This window comes from Vulpes vulpes, chromosome 12 (genome assembly GCF_048418805.1).
Source record: "Vulpes vulpes isolate BD-2025 chromosome 12, VulVul3, whole genome shotgun sequence".
Lineage (NCBI taxonomy): Eukaryota > Metazoa > Chordata > Mammalia > Carnivora > Canidae > Vulpes > Vulpes vulpes.
This window is the reverse complement of record NC_132791.1, coordinates 844,680-861,590: the sequence shown is the minus strand read 5'-3', so window position 1 is coordinate 861,590 and position 16,911 is coordinate 844,680. Positions and strand designations below refer to the sequence as shown.

Below are 16,911 nucleotides of genomic sequence, written 5' to 3'. Positions count from 1 at the left end.
CCATTAGAATGAAGTCATTTGGCTCCCTCCGCACAGCTGACAAACCAGGAGATCTCGGCATAGAGGCAGGGGGCCAGGCTGCCCTGCGGGGAGCGGCAAGAAGCACCTGCTCAGCAGGCACAGGCCACCCCCACCCACCCTCCTGCCCCTCCGAACAAGAAGCAACCCAGACAGGAGGCCTCTCATCCCAAAGGAGACCAAGGCTGCCACACGCCTACTGGGGTCTGCCTGTGCAGTCTGTTCCCCATGGCCTTCAGGGCCCACCTGGCTCATCTGAAACCCGTCCCTAAAACATGGGGTAAGACCCCAGAAGACCCCTCTCTTCCGTAAGCCACCCCGGGACCCACAGTGTCCCAGTAGGATTCTCTCTCCAGACTCGGATTTCAGCTGACAAGCCAGCACCTGGGATGCTGGGTGTGCGTCACATCAAACACAGAGCCCTGGAGTCTAGAGCTGTGCTGTCCACGGGGCTGCCGCACTTCTACCCTGAGACGTGGCTACTCGGCTCTCCCGGCATCTGTGGGGGCCGCCAGCGCTCCCGGTAAAGGCTCCCTCTCACTGCTGCTGTGGCCACGCTATGCATGTCGGGCCCTACGGCTTGCAACCAGAAGAACGTTAACCGGTAACTCATGCAGTGCAGCACTCCCAATCCAATCAGGAGGTAAGCGTGCAATCCGCCCATGTACAGATCAGGAAAGTGGGTTTCAGACAGATGAAGCGACCCGCCCAAGGCCACAGAGCCGGAGAGAAGAAGTTCCCGCTCCAGACCCAGGGCACTCCCTCCTCTGCAGAGCTTCCTTAATGACGTGAAGGAAACCCGTGTAATGTGCAGACCACAACCTGGAGAGGTGGCAGGCGCGTAAAGACAAAGCCCGATGGCTCCCGTCGTGGTAAGCAGGGCAGTGTGGTGGCCTGGGAGGTGGACGGGGTCTACTCGGGCAGCTGTGGCACAGCTCGGCAACAAAGACATTTATTTTAATACTCAGGAAATTCAGCAGTGATGTCCCAACCATGTCAGCAGCCAAGCTATAAACCTCGGGCTGCAGCAAGTTAAATACGGGCAGTGTGCTTCCCTCCCTGTTCTTCAATCCCCTCATCACCCAGCATTAATTGTCAGGATCACACAGTGATTGGAGGCAGAAGAGACTGCCCTGAGTCCACGGAGACCTCATCACAGCCTCAAGTTCTTTGTAGAAATGGGGAGAGGATAAACCCTAAATCAACACAAAGTGGCCAAGGGCACAGCAGGAGAAATCCACGTTTTCTACAGAGAAAGAACTACAGTCAGAAAAGTACAGCTTTCTCGGGTGGGGGTGGGGTGGGGAGGCGGGCGGGGGGCGGTGTAGAAAGCCACAGGCTGCAACAGGTGGGACTGCGTAGACGGGCACCTAAGAAATTTATAATTCCAAAATGATCATTTATAATTCTTTATCCACAATTTGCAATTAGTCTTGCAGAATTAAAGCCTCTGCTAAAATACTCAGGCATTTTGCACAGTAATTTAAACATCACCAGGCTCTAAATCTAACTGAAAATCATACGACTTTTTACTTGTGGTTCTGTGAAGTGCAGACAGCACCCAGCGCAAGAAACCAAAAAAGTGGTAGCTGATCAAACTGGTGAGATTAAACTGTAAAACACTCAGCCTGTTCAATAAATCTATAAACATTTCGTTCAACATTTAGACATATTTTGTCTAAATATGGATTCAAAATAGCAAAGTCTGATGAAATGCATTGAAATCAGTGAAGACCTGTCCATCTAAAAACACCTTGCTGGGCTACTCTCGTTTCAAAACACTGACTGTGCCTTATTACAGGTCAGGGTGCATCTTTTTTTTTTTTTTTTTTTAAGATTTTATTCATTTATTAGGGAGAGAAGGCACGCGTGAGTAGGGGGCGGTGCCGAATGGGAGTGAGAAGGAGAGGGAGAGGATCTCAAGCAGACTCCATGCTGAGCGTGGAACATGCTCCGTGTCAGACGCTGAGCATGGAGTCTGACACAGGGCTCGATCCCGCAACCCTGAGATCGTGACCTGAGCCAAAACCAAGAGTCAGACGCTTAACCAACTGAGCCACAGACGCACCCCCAAGTTAGTGTGCATCTTAACACCCAATTAAATTTGGTCAAATTCAAGTAACTACATGCAAGTTTGTCTCACAAAATATTGGCCCCCTGAGATTTAGTTATTGGACATGCCCAACATCACCCAAGTGGTGAGAGAGCCAAGAGAAAAATCCTGGCCTCCAGACTTCTGGGCTCCACTACTGAGGCTGACACTCTCATCCAAGAGAAACAACAAAATGCAGGTCCACGAATGGACAGGTAAGAAGTCCCCACTGTGCAGCCAACGGCACCCCCAGACCAGGGCTGACATGAGCAGATCCACAGAGCAATGGCTTGTACCAGCCACCACACTACTCCCACACCAGCTGTAAGATGACCTCTGACCCACCCTCTCCAGCCCCTCCCCGCAGACCCTTAGGGACCTCTCCAGGAGCCAAGAACTAGAGGGTTGGTATCTGGCACAAGAGCAGGTCCTCCAGCCCTACCGCCTGCGCCTGTTCTCATGGCTAAGTCCGTGCCGCACCAGTTAATTATTTTGAGAATCACCCTTCACAAAACCACAAGTCATGATCGGAGCCATTCATCAAAGAACTAATTTGCGTAAGAGTTCTCTGTCTTCTGAATGTATGGACTTAATTAAAGCCAGGTTTAAAAAAAAAAAAAAAAAAACTTGGCCTCCAATGAGGTCCTTTCCTATCCCGAATCTGGCCGCCAAGCTGCATTATATGCACGCTCGGGGTGGAGGGGCGACTGCATCTCTCACAAACCAATAGAATCATTCATTCACTCAACAAACACATATTTACTAGACCAAGGACTGAGCGAGGCACTGGGATTTCGACACAAATCCCAGTTCCCTACCCTAAGGGGCCCATCCCTGGTGTGCAGGGGCTCGAGGGAGGGGCAGAGGAAGATGGATCCTATGTCATCAACACACGGATGGGCGTGCAAAGTGCTGCACACTGGGGAGGAAGAGGAGATGTCACTACCAAGCAGGGTCGGGGAAGGTGACACTAGAGGGGCACTTCCAGGGATGTTTAGGAGTCACCCAGGAAACAAGGAGAGAAAAGCCATTCCAGGCAGACGGAGCAGCAAATGCAAAGGTGCGCGGACAGGTGCAAGGAATCTGCAAGCAGTCAGCTGTAGTTAGGGATGACGGAGGGTGACCCGAGGCCAGACCAGGAAGGACCTGCTGGTTTCTGTGTGTGTTTGAACGGGAAAATTTTACCGTAGAAATTACATGCACAGAGATGACACGGTTCTTGAGAGGTGAACCCCGGGACAGCAAATGTGCGAGAGGCTCATCTCTAATGGGTGTGATTTACCAGTTTGCTGTGTGGTGGAAATAGCAACACTCAGCCGAAGGGCATGAACCTGTAAGGCGGGCAGACTAAGAGCCCTCCTCCTACCTCTCATCGGCTCAGTCGCTGGCAAGAAGGCCTCGGAGGGGCTCTCCGTGACAGCAGTCGCCACACACGTGTCAGAAGGAACACGGAGTCGCCCGCGGACGTCCCAGTCCAGGCAAGCTTACCTCCGAGAAGATGCGGTTGCTGCCTGGTGAGCGCTGTAAAGAGCACTTTGCTGCTGAGTCCCCACTCCTGGCCCTGAGCTCCTCCCCACTCTGTGAAGGGCGAGTCGGCTGTACTGCTCCCGAATCTTTTTCACTGAATTCCTAAGGAAACAAAACAAATCATGAGGAAGTTTGCTCAAGAGAAAAACTACTAACAGACCCTCCGAAACTCTCTAATGGAGGATATTTTTTACAATTTTTTACAAGGCATCCTTCTCCCCCGACCCCGACGGCCGCCCAGCAGGTACGGAGGACGAGCCCGGGCCCTGGCCCCACAGGACAGGGCTCTCATCCTGGGTCCCCTTGAGCCAGGGTATGACCTCGGGTCTGCCCGCCATCCTACGAGGCTACTGCAGTGATTAGAAGAACCGTGTATCACAAGCCAACAAATCGGAGCCTCTTTCAGAACAGGACAAATTTGACAACACCTGACCCATCTGTACCAAGAGGAGACTTGACTTCCAGGAAGAAAGGCTGTGAATACGTTTATGGGGTCTGGTCACGTCTCGAAGGTCCCTCGTGATGATGCACATTCTCCCTCGCTGACCCCCTCAGAAGACCTGGCATTCCACCGCACAGCAGGCCTAGACATGGTTTGTCGGTCCTAAGGCCCAGGTCGATACATTCCTAACTATCTAAAACCTGGTAACTCCTCAATGATGTCTCTGTCCTCCTAGGTCAGAAATCAAGGGCAAGAACAACATCTTCTTCCTAAGTACCTATCAGAATCACTTTACCATGTCAAACTTCTATGAGAAACTAGATGAAAACAAACATGAAAGACACAGGGGCAACTTTTTATAAAAACCTGTTAAACTGTAACGGGAAAAACTAGAAAGCAAATAACCAACACTACCTTTCTAGAACTGTCATAATCCAGCTGTGCTTGACTCATACTTTCCGTTTTCCTTTTCTAAAAGCCCGACTATACCTACACGTTGTCTAACAAATAGCACCGCGCCGCTCACATGGAACACAGGGGCGCCCTACCTCACCCTCTCCCCTCTGGGTCCCAACTGCTCAGCCCCTCCTGTATCTACATTACATTGCTACTCTCACGCTGCTTGACTGTTTTTTCTTTTTGCAGCAGGCTCCCTGCCTAGCGTGGAACCCAGCACGGGACTTCAACTCATGACCCTGAGGTCAAGGCCTGAGCCAAGATCAAGAGTCAGACGCTCAACCGACTGAGCCACCAGGCGTCCCGTTGACTTCTTCAGGTAGGATTTATCCCCTGGCTCCTACCACAGAAGGTGAAGGATTTAGCTCTTGCCCCCCTCAGCACTTTTCCTGATAGCTGCAACACGATTTCAGTTCCACTGATGGTCCACATTTATACCATTTCGACCACGCACACACTATGCACGACTCACCCATCTAGCCTCCCGTGATTACACTTCCTTTCTGTTCATTTCTTTGATTTCCTTGGAATTAGTAACAACTGCTTTGTTCTATTTATTCACTTGGTTCATAAAACTAAAATTAGGCACTTAATGTACGTTTATCTCTAAACACTCTAAAAGAACTTAAAAATGCCTCTAGATGGAGTCAGACACATCAGGTAACTGATGGGTTCCGTTTCCACTTCTTGGAGAAATCCCAACTGCGGCCTCTGTCTCAAGAGCTCAAATACAAGCTCTCTGCATCCTGGGCCCTTCCGTCACCGCGTCCCCGGAGAATCCCGTGTCTGTCCTTTCGGGTCTCTTCCTCATCTGTATGGGATCACTGGACGGGTCTGCGTGGAGTTCCCTAAGGGAGGCACCTGCAAGGCAGAGGATTTCAGGCACCGAACATTGGGAAATGCCTTTGTTTGCCCTCACTCCTGCTGCCAGCTGGGCGGAGCACGGGATGCTGGGCTGGACACCGCTCTTCCTCAGCGACCGGGAAGCCTGCTCTCCTGCCTTCTGGCCTCCAGTGTCACTGCTGAAAATTCTGTTGTCATTCCGCGTCTGGGTCCTTTGCAGCTCGCTCTAGAACCTTCCAGTTCCTCTCTATCCCCGTGTGCTGTGATTTCACAAGGACGTGCCTTGGGGTGTGGGTGTCTCCCCATCATGTGCTAGAAACACAGGGACCTTTCAACACAGAGGAGTCTGCCCTCCACTCGGAAGCTCTCCTATTGCTCTGAGGGTTTCCTTCCCTCTGCTTTGCCTGTCTCTCGGGAGCCCCGGGCAGTCACATGCTGGAGTTCCTGGCTTCTCCCTTTCATTTCTTCGCCTGTTTATTTCTATGTTGGGTTCTATTTTCTGGAAGGCTCACTCACCTTGATCTTCCTGCATCTCTAATCTCCTGTTAATTTTTTTTTTTTTTTAAGTAGGCTCCACACCCAACCTGAGCCTAACACGGGGCTTGAACTCATGACCCTGAGACTAAGAAAGACCTGTTCCGAGATCAGGAGTCAGATGCTTAACCAAGTGAGCCACACAGGCGCCACCTATTAAACTCTTTATATATGTGACCATACCTCCAATCTCCAGTAGCTCATTCTTCTTTTACAAGTTTGTTTTCTTTGTTGTTGTTTGTTTTTTTTTTTATCAGATCCTGATCTTAATTCTTATCTAAAGAGGTTATAGTGTCGACATCTTTGAAAAGCTGTCTGGTTGCTTCTCATCCTCCCACTTCTATTGTCTCTACCTAGCCTTGTTCTGTCTGTCTTTCCTCTTGCACACTGTTCCCCTGTTTGGGGAGCTCAGGCTGTCCATCTACCTTTAAAGGTAAGGGTGCTCAGAAGTTCTAAGTGTGGAAAGAGCACATCAGCGGCAGGCTCAGTGGGAGAGGACCAGGTGAGGATGTGCTTGTTCTGTTGGAAGACGCCCATCTGTCTTTTCTCCCGAGAGGACTCTCAGTGCTGGGGATGCACACTTCCACTCCCATCTTTATCAAGAAACCCACTCCTGCCTGCACCTGCATCTGGTGACCCCCCAGGCCAGAGCTTCTCTGGTTTAAGGTCACTAGAGAAGAATCCTCACCACCACCACCACCTCCTGCTAGTGAAGAGAACAAGGTCCCTGAACTGCCCAGCATTCCAGCCAAATCTCCTGGTTACAAAGGGACCAGATCCTTTTGCTTCCTGCTGAGCCTCTCTGGGCTCCACAGGATAAACCAGCTTGCTTCTTGGCCTTTCACCCCAAAGGCATGGAGCAGAGTGCTCAGTCCTGGGGGCCTGTACCTTTCACCCCTTGACTGTCATGTTAACGAGGCTCCAGCAGGAAGCAGAGTTAAATACCCGTGTTGAATCCATCATGATCACCTGGCAGCAGGCGCTAAATCGCAACTTCAGGGATCCCTGGGTGGCGCAGCAGTTTGGCGCCTGCCTTTGGCCCAGGGCGTGATCCTGGAGACCCGGGATCGAGTCCCACATCGGGCTCCCGGTGCATGGAGCCTGCTTCTCCCTCTGCCTGTGTCTCTGCCTCTCTCTCTCTCTCTCTCACTATCATAAATAAATAAAAGTTAAAAAAAATTTATAAAAATAAATCGCAACTTCACTCCATGATCAGACAAGGAGGGCATTCCAAGTCCAAAAAAAGCACGGAAGGGTGAGAGGGCCTGGCACACACAGCAGCAGGCGCCCACAGCAGGAGTACCTCAGTGAGGCAGGCAGGCCGCCAGGGCCTCAGTCGGGACCCAGAATAAGTCCCTTCCCTTCTGGCTGGTGGCTGATGCCCAAAGGACAGAAAGAAAGCTCTGAAGTGCTCTGATGCTCTGACAGAAAGCAGTGAGGACTACCGTCATTTCTGCCAGCCTTACACTTCTACAAACATTTATGCAAAATAGTTTTTACAGAAAAAAGCCTTAAAAGAAAGAAAGAAAGAAAGAAAGAAAGAAAGAAAGAAAGAAAGAAAGAAAGAAAAAGAAAGAAGCCTATGCTAAGTCAACAGACTTAAATACAATAGAAAAAGAAGTTATGGCACCTGGAGCAACAAGTCCTCTGGATCGATGCTTCCTCTTAGACTTCTGATCATTTGCTCTTGACTGTGCAATTTTTTATTACTTTCACTCAAAAGACTCTTGTAACGATTCTCCATGGCTTTCTCTCTTTCATTCACTTCATTGCGTAGTTTCTCAACTTCATTTCTAAGGTCCTGTCAGAAGAAAAAGAAAAAATAGAACTTATTTGACAAAGATTTCAAGATGATCATCTCTCACGGGCTCACCGCTGTACAAGAGCAAGCAAAGAGGTGTATTTAACAAATGTGCACTTCCTTCTCTCTTAAAGTCTGTTGAAAACCAGCTTTAAAAATAAGCTGAAATCTGGAAAAAGTTTTATGCAGATATTTATCACAACATTATTTGCATTATGGAAAAATCAGAAAGAAACTAAACATCCAACAAGAATTAAGTATTTTTTAAAAATAGGGAATTATAAAAAGCATGCCGTTAAAAAATGCACAATTATGGGATGCCTGGGTAGCTCAGCCAGTTAAGCATCCGACTCTTGGTTTCCAGTCAGGTCATGACCTCAGGGTCTTGAGATTGAGCCCTGCATCGCGCTCAGCACTCAGCACAGAATCTGCTTGTCCCTCTCCCTCTGCTCCTCCCCACCCCCAACTCTGACCTCACTCACTCTCTCTCCCTCTCTTGAGGAAATAAATAACATCTTCAAGAAAAAAAAAAACAGGGGATCCCTGGGTGGCGCAGCGGTTTGGCGCCTGCCTTTGGCCCAGGGCGCGATCCTGGAGACCCGGGATCGAGTCCCATGTCGGGCTCCCCGTGCATGGAGCCTGCTTCTCCCTCTGCCTGTGTGTCTCTGCTTCTCTCTCTATCTCTCTGTGACTATCATAATAAAAATTTAAAAAAAAATTTAAAAAAAAAAAGAAAAAAAAAACACAATTATGAAGAAAAACAAGCCAAGACACTATATAATATGATGCCATTTGTATCCTAAATGCTTATACAAAATGTTGTTAAGGCTATGATGAAACACATCAAAATAATAACAGTGTACCTAAATAGAGGGATTGTGGAGGACTTTCAACCAATTTTTATGTTTTTATTTTTCTTAGTTTCTAAAATCCCGAAGTCTGTGTTACTTTCATAATCAAATATATATATATATATATATCTTAAATAATGACATTTATAATTAACATGGAAAATGTTCATGTTATAATGTTAAGGGAAAAAACACAACCAACAGTAAACCGTGTGATTATACCTCAGGATATATGCTATTTGTAATACTGAAGTACTATTCATAATAGCAAAAGGCTGGAAACCACCCAAATATCCACCAGGAGAGGAACAGACTAAGGTACATTCTCACAATGGAGCACTCAGACGCGATCCAGAGAAAGGAATGAGGATTCTATAAACACGCTGACCTAAAGTAAGCTTTTCAGAATATACCACTCAGGTAGGCGTCAAGAGGACCCCAGGAGAAAAAAAATATGTGCGGCATACTGTCATGTATTCAACTACAAAATGAATTAAGTGGCCTATAGGGAAATAAAAAAGAGAGAATGAGGTGGGAGGGAGGAGAACTCGTTTTACAGACGTACCATGGAAGCCGTTTAAATGTTTAGATGACTATTTAAAAAATAAAAAATCCCCTAAAACTAGAAGCAAACAAACAAAAAATAAATCTAACTGTATAACAGGTTGATGGGTTAACCAAACAGAGGAATTATTTCAGTAACTTAAAAGCAGAGTAATCGGTCTGCCCTAGTGAGGTATTTCTCCAAGGACAAAGGGACTACTGCACAAAGTCTTACACTTAGTAATCATGTTGGAAGAAATAATGTCTGTATTGTTATTCTGAAACTGTGTGTGTGTGTATTTATTTATTAAATAAGTAATTATTAATGTGATAAGAACCAAGACTACAAGTCTAAGAGAATACCAAGTTAAAACATGTCACTGTAAATATGAATTGGAAATATCAACATGAACTTCTATTTTCTGTTATTTCCTTCCTTTCACTGAGAAAGTATAAACCAGCATCCTCCCCAGTATCCAGACTGTAGTCTCCAAATACCATTTCCCACCAAAAAGAACTAGAATTCTCAAAACATGGCCCCCAGAACATTATCAGCATCCCCTGGGGATGGGGAATACACTAGATAACGAGACCAGCACTTGGCGAGCGCCTTGGCGGGGGGGGGGGGGGGGGGGGGGGGGGCTGCTCCCATGTTACGGATGAGGAAACAGGCTCAGGTAAAGTAACCTGCCCACAGTCACGGTCACGGAGGGGCAGCACCGGCCCTGTTCCTGCTCTGATGGCAAAGCCCCCCAGCTCTCTTCCACACTATGTCCAAGGTCTGGATTCCCTTTGAGATGATCCCCATCCATCTACAGTCATCTGACACTTGCTTTTAGAAATCTCCCTCTGAAAACTGCATAAAGGGACCACAAAATCTTGTGTTAAGCCATTTAGGTACGTCTTTAAATTCACAATTAATCTGCCTGCCATCCTAGAAAGATCATCCTAAAAAGATCAAGGTCATGCCTACTTTGGGGGGGCAGGGAGGGCGGAGAGAGAATCTCAGGCTCCACGCTCAGCTCCAAGCCTGACTTGGGGCTTGATCTCACGACCCTGAGACCATGACTTGAGCCGAAATCAAGACTCGATGCTTAACCGACTGAGCCACCCAGGCTACGTTTTAAGCGTAAAGTATTTCTGCATTACGCCAAGTAAAAGGTGTGTGTCATTCATGTGCACAGTAATTACTGGTCCACACACACCACTTCCTGGATTCGTTCTCTCCTTTGCACAGACACCCATCAGACTCATTATTTTGATGTCTGGTTCAAGTTCTAGCGCATACGCACGTGTACCACAAAAATTTACTCCATTCCCCCATTTCGTTTGCTTATGTAATTTTAATTCAGGTATGTAAATTGAGAACTTGCATGTTTGAAGTTCTTCCACGTGTCCCCCAAACTAAGAGTTGACAACTTGAAAACGACCTGTTCCTCAAATCCCACAGGGAACACGTGATTTGGGGTTCCTGACCTGAGGCCCACTGAGCGGGTCCCTGGGAGCCTATGCAAATTTGTGTGTGTGCATTTTTGGTCGTGGAGAGCCCGCTGCATCAGTCAGGGTCTCCAGGAACGTCAGGACACCAAAGAGTATGAAGCCCCTGACCTAGTACGAGCACTCCTAATGGAAACTATGACCGGGCTCAAGCCGGGCCACGCAGGTGCCAAGGCACTTTAAAACATCCCTGACCCTGAGGACGGCACACAAGCTCAGTGGTAAGCGTCCTGTTTTTACGGAAGGGAAACCAAGGCTCACGGAGGCTGAGAGATGTTGACAAAGCTTGACAAGTCACTTCTGGCACTGAAATTCAAACCCTAGTCAGCTGGACGCCCAGTTCTACACTGTCCGCCCAACTGCACTATTGGTAAGACCAGACAAATGTAACACCAGTCTGACGCGGGCTGCCAACGCCCCGGCTAATGCTCTGGTTCCTTAAGGCCTCAGGAGCCAGACCTGCCAGCGGAGACAGGCCCGCCTGCTGACGAGCGGGCAGGGCCAAGGACCCTGGGCCTCCGTGAAGAGCAGCGAGGCAAGGCCCGCGGTACAGGACGGCTGCAGGGAGGCGAGGCCAGCGCCCGGCCTCAGGGACACAGCAACGCAAAGGCTCCTGGGCTCCTGGGCTCCTGGGCACCAGGGCGGTTATAGCAGATGTTCAGGGGAGGCACGGAGACGGCATGTCTCGCCTGAGCAAACGACCAGAACTGAAAATTGAGAACCTGGGTGGTTTCCCCAAACCTCTCTTGATATTCCCAGGCTGTGAAGATGGGCAGAGCTGGCCTTGCGTCCGGGCCCTACTGCTGACTAGCGGGGTGACCACAGGTAACCGAAATCCTCGTGAGTGCTTCCTTTGCGGTAAACGGGGCCAAAAACACAGGCTGCGATGGGCCCTGGCGGCTCAGGTGAGAGAACGTGGGTGGGTGCCCGGCACAGAGGCAGGTGGGCAGCAGCGGCAGCTGTCACCCCCACCCACGCACGCCCTCCAGGCCCACCCAGCCGCCGGCCCACTCATCCCACAGGTGACGGGCCTCGCAGCAGAGCCCTCCCTCCACACAGAGCACACGAGAGGCGAAGGGTGAGTATTTAGACCACAGGGCCCAAACCCTTCCCGCCCCCCCCTCCCCCCACCGCCAGAGTTCCCAAAGGAGCTGAATCAATCAGTTTGTAAGAATCCATCCCAGATTGGGAATCAGTCCTGTGAAAACTGCATTCCCAGAGCAGGCCTGCTGAGGAAACCGAGGGCCGTTGGTGGTGGTGCTTTGTCGAGGAGGAGGGTGTGTGTGGCTTAAGGGGGCCACCTGCCCCACGGGGGCCAGGCCCGGTTAGTCTGCGGCAAGAAGGCCTGGGAATCTGGAACCGGGCCCTTGCCACAAGGCACGGCAACCCATGCATTAGCGGGGCTGGCCCGGGAGCACCCCGGACTCTGATCACCTGGACGGCCGGTCCTCCTCCCCGGAGCTGGTATTAAAGAGGACAGATGGAATCTGAAGTCCTGGCGAGAAAAGTGAACGTGCTGCCGGCTCAGCCCCCCTCTCCGTCCCCCCCACTGCTCTGCCCTTCTTCAGAAATTAGCTGTCAGCTGGTCATCAGCAACAGCCTCCTCGCTGGCGTCCCCGGCCACATTCAGCCACCAAATCACAGCCACACACACCCCTGAGCCTTCCGTCTCTACCAGGACCCTGAGGGACCCCATGCTAGCTGCAGAATGAAGCCACCCTACAGACCTTCGTCCCAGGCTCCCCTCCCCCGGTGGGCTCCAGCCTACCTCTTAGCCTCACCTCACCAGACCACCCAGGCCTCTCCCGCTGGAAAAAAACATACAGCACAATTCCGCCCAAACCTGCCTGGAGACAGCACACTCAGCTCGCAGGGCCAATCCAAGTGCCACCTCTTCCACCAAGCCCCCCGACTCCTCTGGCCCCAGCAATCGTCCCCCCAAAACACCACCCGCCAGAGCTCTACAGCATTTAGGAGAGCGCCAGGCCCTTTATACGCGCCCCCTTTATCCGCGCCTGATTTTAATGCAAGAAGCCACTGTCCTAAGGAACCTGCCAAGGCCCCCGGGTGCACTGTTCTCCTTGCAAGCCCCTCTCCTGGACCAGACCCCACCCTGCTTTCAAGCCAGCACTGCCACAGCGGGACCCGTGTCTGCGACATCAACTGGGACGCCTCCCTTTCCACCTAGTGGGCAATTTTCCTCTAGGATTCGCAGGTGCCCTCCGGACCAGCACCGAGCCGAGCGTGCCTCTGCCTATCGGGGCTTTCTCAGGGGAGGCCGACAGAAGGAAAGGTGGATTGTTTTAAAAATAAAATACCCCTATAATCTGAGAACCACATTAGAATTGAAAAGCCAGGCCCTCTTAATTCCTCCTGCAGTCAGCTGGTTTGTTTTATCTCAGGCCAGATGGAGACCGAGAAGGTTCCCATCCATCAAATTTCCACCTTCTCAAGTTTCACTGTGAGAAAGCTTGTCAAAGTGCTCAGTGGTTCCCTTCAAATACACAAAGGAAACTTCTCCAAAATCTTAATGAGGAATAGGAACCCAGTGATGGAAGAATTTCCAGAATTAGTATGAGACAGTGGCGTTGGAGCCCGGGTCTGGGAGCCGCACTGCCCCCGGGGCGGAGGGGGCACCAGGCCTCCCCCTCGCTTGTCCCCGAGCAGCTGGGCCTTCAGCTTTCCTCTGCACGGGGTCGTACTGGAACAAGGAATTCCTACGCTGAGACAGACAGACGGACGGACGGAAACCCCTGGAACGAGGCAGGGTGGCCAGAGAGCTCACAGGCCCGCGTGGAGGCCCCCGCCCGGCGGCCCGACGACGGTGCCAGCGGTCCCGCCCTCCCTGCCAGCCCACTCGCTGTGCCCTCGGGCCAGGCCCCCCTCGGAGCCCCAGCTCCACTGCCCCCCGCCCCGCTCTTGGGCCCACCCCCCTGCCCCGCCTGTGCTGTGCTTCAGGGAGCCCTCTGTCTGCGTTCCTGCTCTATTTCTGGGCTAGCTTCCCCCAGAGACGGGGGCTGACGGGATTCGGTCCTGTACTCCCAGAAATCATAAAGTTAGAACCAGAGGTAAGGGAAAGCCTTTCTGTCTGGGCTCCAGGGAGACGACAGCAGCTCCACGTGGAACGGATGGGAACAGCCTTTCAGAGCGGCTTCCGCCGGCCCCACGCACGAGCACCGAGATGCGACGCCGGCCGTCACTCTCCACGCGGTCGGCCTCCCGTCCTGGGGGATCGGCCCGCGGGAAAGGGACAGGCAAGCACTGTCGTCAGGGGAGAGGGGTGGTGACCAAGGAAGAAGGGTACAGCTTCGCTGACCTGGCTGCTGACGGGCGGCCACCTTCATCAGTCAACGGTGTCCCCTATATGCTAGGGGGCAGCGGTTCGCTAAGGTCCTGAGCCAGCACCTGCTGCGCAGTTAGAAGCAGGAAAAGAGCAAAGAAGAGGCGTCCGATCCACCGAGCCCTCTACCTCCACGTGCCAGGAACCAGAGGAAGCACTTTCTCGTGCGTTAAATCTTATTATTCATTCACTTAATCCGAAAGTAGGTATAATCAACCCCATTTTACGGGAGAAAACCTTAGTTTAGAGAGGTTAAGCCACTGACCTAGAGGCTTGAGTGCCTGCTACCACCAAAATTCGAACCCAAATCCTGCACCGTTGCCCACTGCTCCAAAGACACGAGCTCAAACTGCCAAGTTTCTCCTCCCCAGGGCAGTGGCGTCATCTCCGTCATCAAAACAGCAGCTCTCCACCGACCAGCTCAGATGTGCCGGGCGGGCATTAGGCTCCTAAGTGCTACCCTCCCCCAGATAATCCCTACCACCGAGCCGTGTCCTTCTAACAAGACACAGACACCACAGTTTGGGGAGGCGAAGCTACTGGCTCACGGCCCACCAGCCAGCAGGTGACGGGGCCAGAACTCAAACCCAGCCGGACCCGAGTCTCCGCACTCAGCCTGGCCTAAGAGTGACTGGACATTGCGGGGAAGGAACCTCCTCCTGCACAGACCATTTAAACTGCGTGTTGTTCTCGAGGACTCAGCTCAGACTCTTCATACCCGATTAAATCAAAAACAAGGCACGAAGAGCTCTGGCCCTTGGGAAGAATCCCGCCCCCTCAGGTCTGTGGTCCTAGGCCAACCCAACCAGCCTACAAACACGGCCCCCAAGCGCCGTGTTCTGACTGCGGATCACAGGAGATGCTCTGAAGGCCGTCATAGCCCCGTCTGGAGCGATCCATCAACAGACACGTGAAACCGAAGGGGCTCGGGATGAACTACCCTGAAATTAAACCTGCTCCTGTCGAAGCACATGGGATTAGCCAGCTGGGTGACGGGTACAACTTTAATTAGATTTTTGGGCTTTAGCCAGCAAACGCATCCCCACAGAGCTGAGTGCCCAGGTACCGAAGCACACACTGTCAGAGCAGCGGGTGACAGGTCTTGTAACAGATGAGAGCGTTACGAGGCGGTCGGGGGAATACAGCTAAACCAGTGTCTCGTACGCGCCGCTCATAAAGGAGAAGAAAAAGACTAGCGTTGCTCCTTTCCCCCACGCACCCCAGGTAGCATACAGAACGCCTGAGCCAGAGGAGCAAATCTAAAATACACACACACACACGCACACACGCACACACGCAGCACGCGTGCACACGCACCCACATGCACATGCACACACGTGCAATACTAAAAGGAGAGGCTTCGGTCTCTAGAGCCAAACAACGCATCAAAGTCAAGGCATGAGGGCGAGGATGTGACGATCGGAGCAGCATTCCTGCTGTAAACCGCACAAGCCACTACACTTTAAACATCACAGTTAAGACACCGACGTGGGAACACCAGCTTTTTGTTTGTTTATGCAAAGACCTGAATGTCCTCGCAGGGATGTGGGTCCCTCTGGTGGCAAGGAGATATAATACAATACAGGGATCCATCCCGAGACCCTCACGTTTGGACCTTTCTGGTTGTGGGAGGGCCTCCCAGGTAAAACCCGAAGCTGTATTCACCAGAGCCTGCCCACAGGGCCCGCGCCACCGCCAGGACTCAGCGAACGTTCCTTGGATAAACAAATGACGACGGCAAAGTATCCCACACGCGGCGTCGGCTGGCACAGGTCGCTGCAATCACGGGCGACACAAGCTCACGGCACAGCCTCTGACTGCGCCGTTGGACATGGTGAAGCCACGTGCCCCCGCTGCAAGATGCCTGCTCGGACAGGCACCCCAAAAAGCGGAGTAAGCGCAAAGACCGGGCAATAAAGCTTTCCATCGTGAGCAAAGGATGGTTCGATCACACCAGAGGTATCGGGTCGGCCGGCCATCAGAGGGAACCCAGGCAGTGCCACAACAGCGCCAGGATGCTTGGCGGCAGCCCCCGCAGAGGCGGGGTCGGGGCTCGCCCACGAGCAGGCCCGCGGCACGTCTGGGTGGTAGCTCTCGTCCAAGAAACGAGAGTAACGGACACAGCAGACACGTCCCAGCACCCGAGCTCGCCGACCCGGGAGGCGCGGACGTGGCCCGGCGCGAGACGGCTCCCGCCGCAGGCCGTCCTGTCCTAGGCTCCATCCCGCTCCCAGAACCCTTTAGGAGCCCAGGGGAGCAAGACTGCCCTTGGGCCTGAGTGCTGGCCAGAGCCGTCCTTTTACCTTAAGCGGTTCCTCTTCAGACACTGGAGACCCTGTAGCCGATTTCCCGTGACGTCCGCCGCCAGGGGCCACCAGCTGAGTTTAAGCCCCTGTCTTCGGAACTGTGTCAGACACACCAGGGAGCATCCTCCTCACTCACTCTGCTGCCTGTTCCTAGACCTGACAGCCTTTACCTTTATTTTTAATCTCATTTTTATGACTTCCCATAAACTTCTAAAAATGTTTTTGGGGATCCCTGGGTGGCGCAGCGGTTTGGCGCCTGCCTTTGGCCCAGGGCGCGATCCTGGAGACCCGGGATCGAATCCCACGTCGGGCTCCCTGCATGGAGCCTGCTTCTCCCTCTGCCTGTGTCTCTGCCTCTCTCTCTCTCTGTGTGACTATCATAAATACATAAAAAAAAAATTTTTTTTAATGTTTTTGAAACATCAAAAGAATAAATTACAATTTTTAAAGTTCCAAATACCTCAGAATACTTCAAATCAGACATTCTTGTTTTGTTTCTCCAAAAACACCATGTGCTCTCATACCTCTGTGCCCTCACCGTCCATACAACACCCTCCGCCCCCTTGCCTATCAATTAACCTTTATTTAACTCGAACTTCAGAACCAGTTCACGAGTTGCTCTTCCTAGAGCCTTGTCTGATTCTGCAAGCCACCTCCCTGC

The 16,911-nt window shown here is 51.7% G+C and overlaps 1 protein-coding gene across 9 annotated transcripts in view; it reads right to left on the bottom strand.

Annotated features, from left to right (window-relative positions):
* The window catches only part of CDK5RAP2 (CDK5 regulatory subunit associated protein 2), a 156,234-nt gene that overhangs the window by 76,040 nt on the left and 63,283 nt on the right, over nt 1-16,911 (bottom strand). For all 9 annotated transcript variants that reach the window (XM_072727512.1, XM_072727511.1, XM_072727513.1 and 6 more), the window contains 2 exons: nt 7,543-7,713; nt 3,599-3,739 (listed from right to left, as the gene is read on the bottom strand). In XM_072727512.1, coding sequence (XP_072583613.1) covers nt 3,599-3,739; nt 7,543-7,713 — 312 coding nt within the window. The remainder of the gene's footprint in view (nt 1-3,598; nt 3,740-7,542; nt 7,714-16,911) is intronic.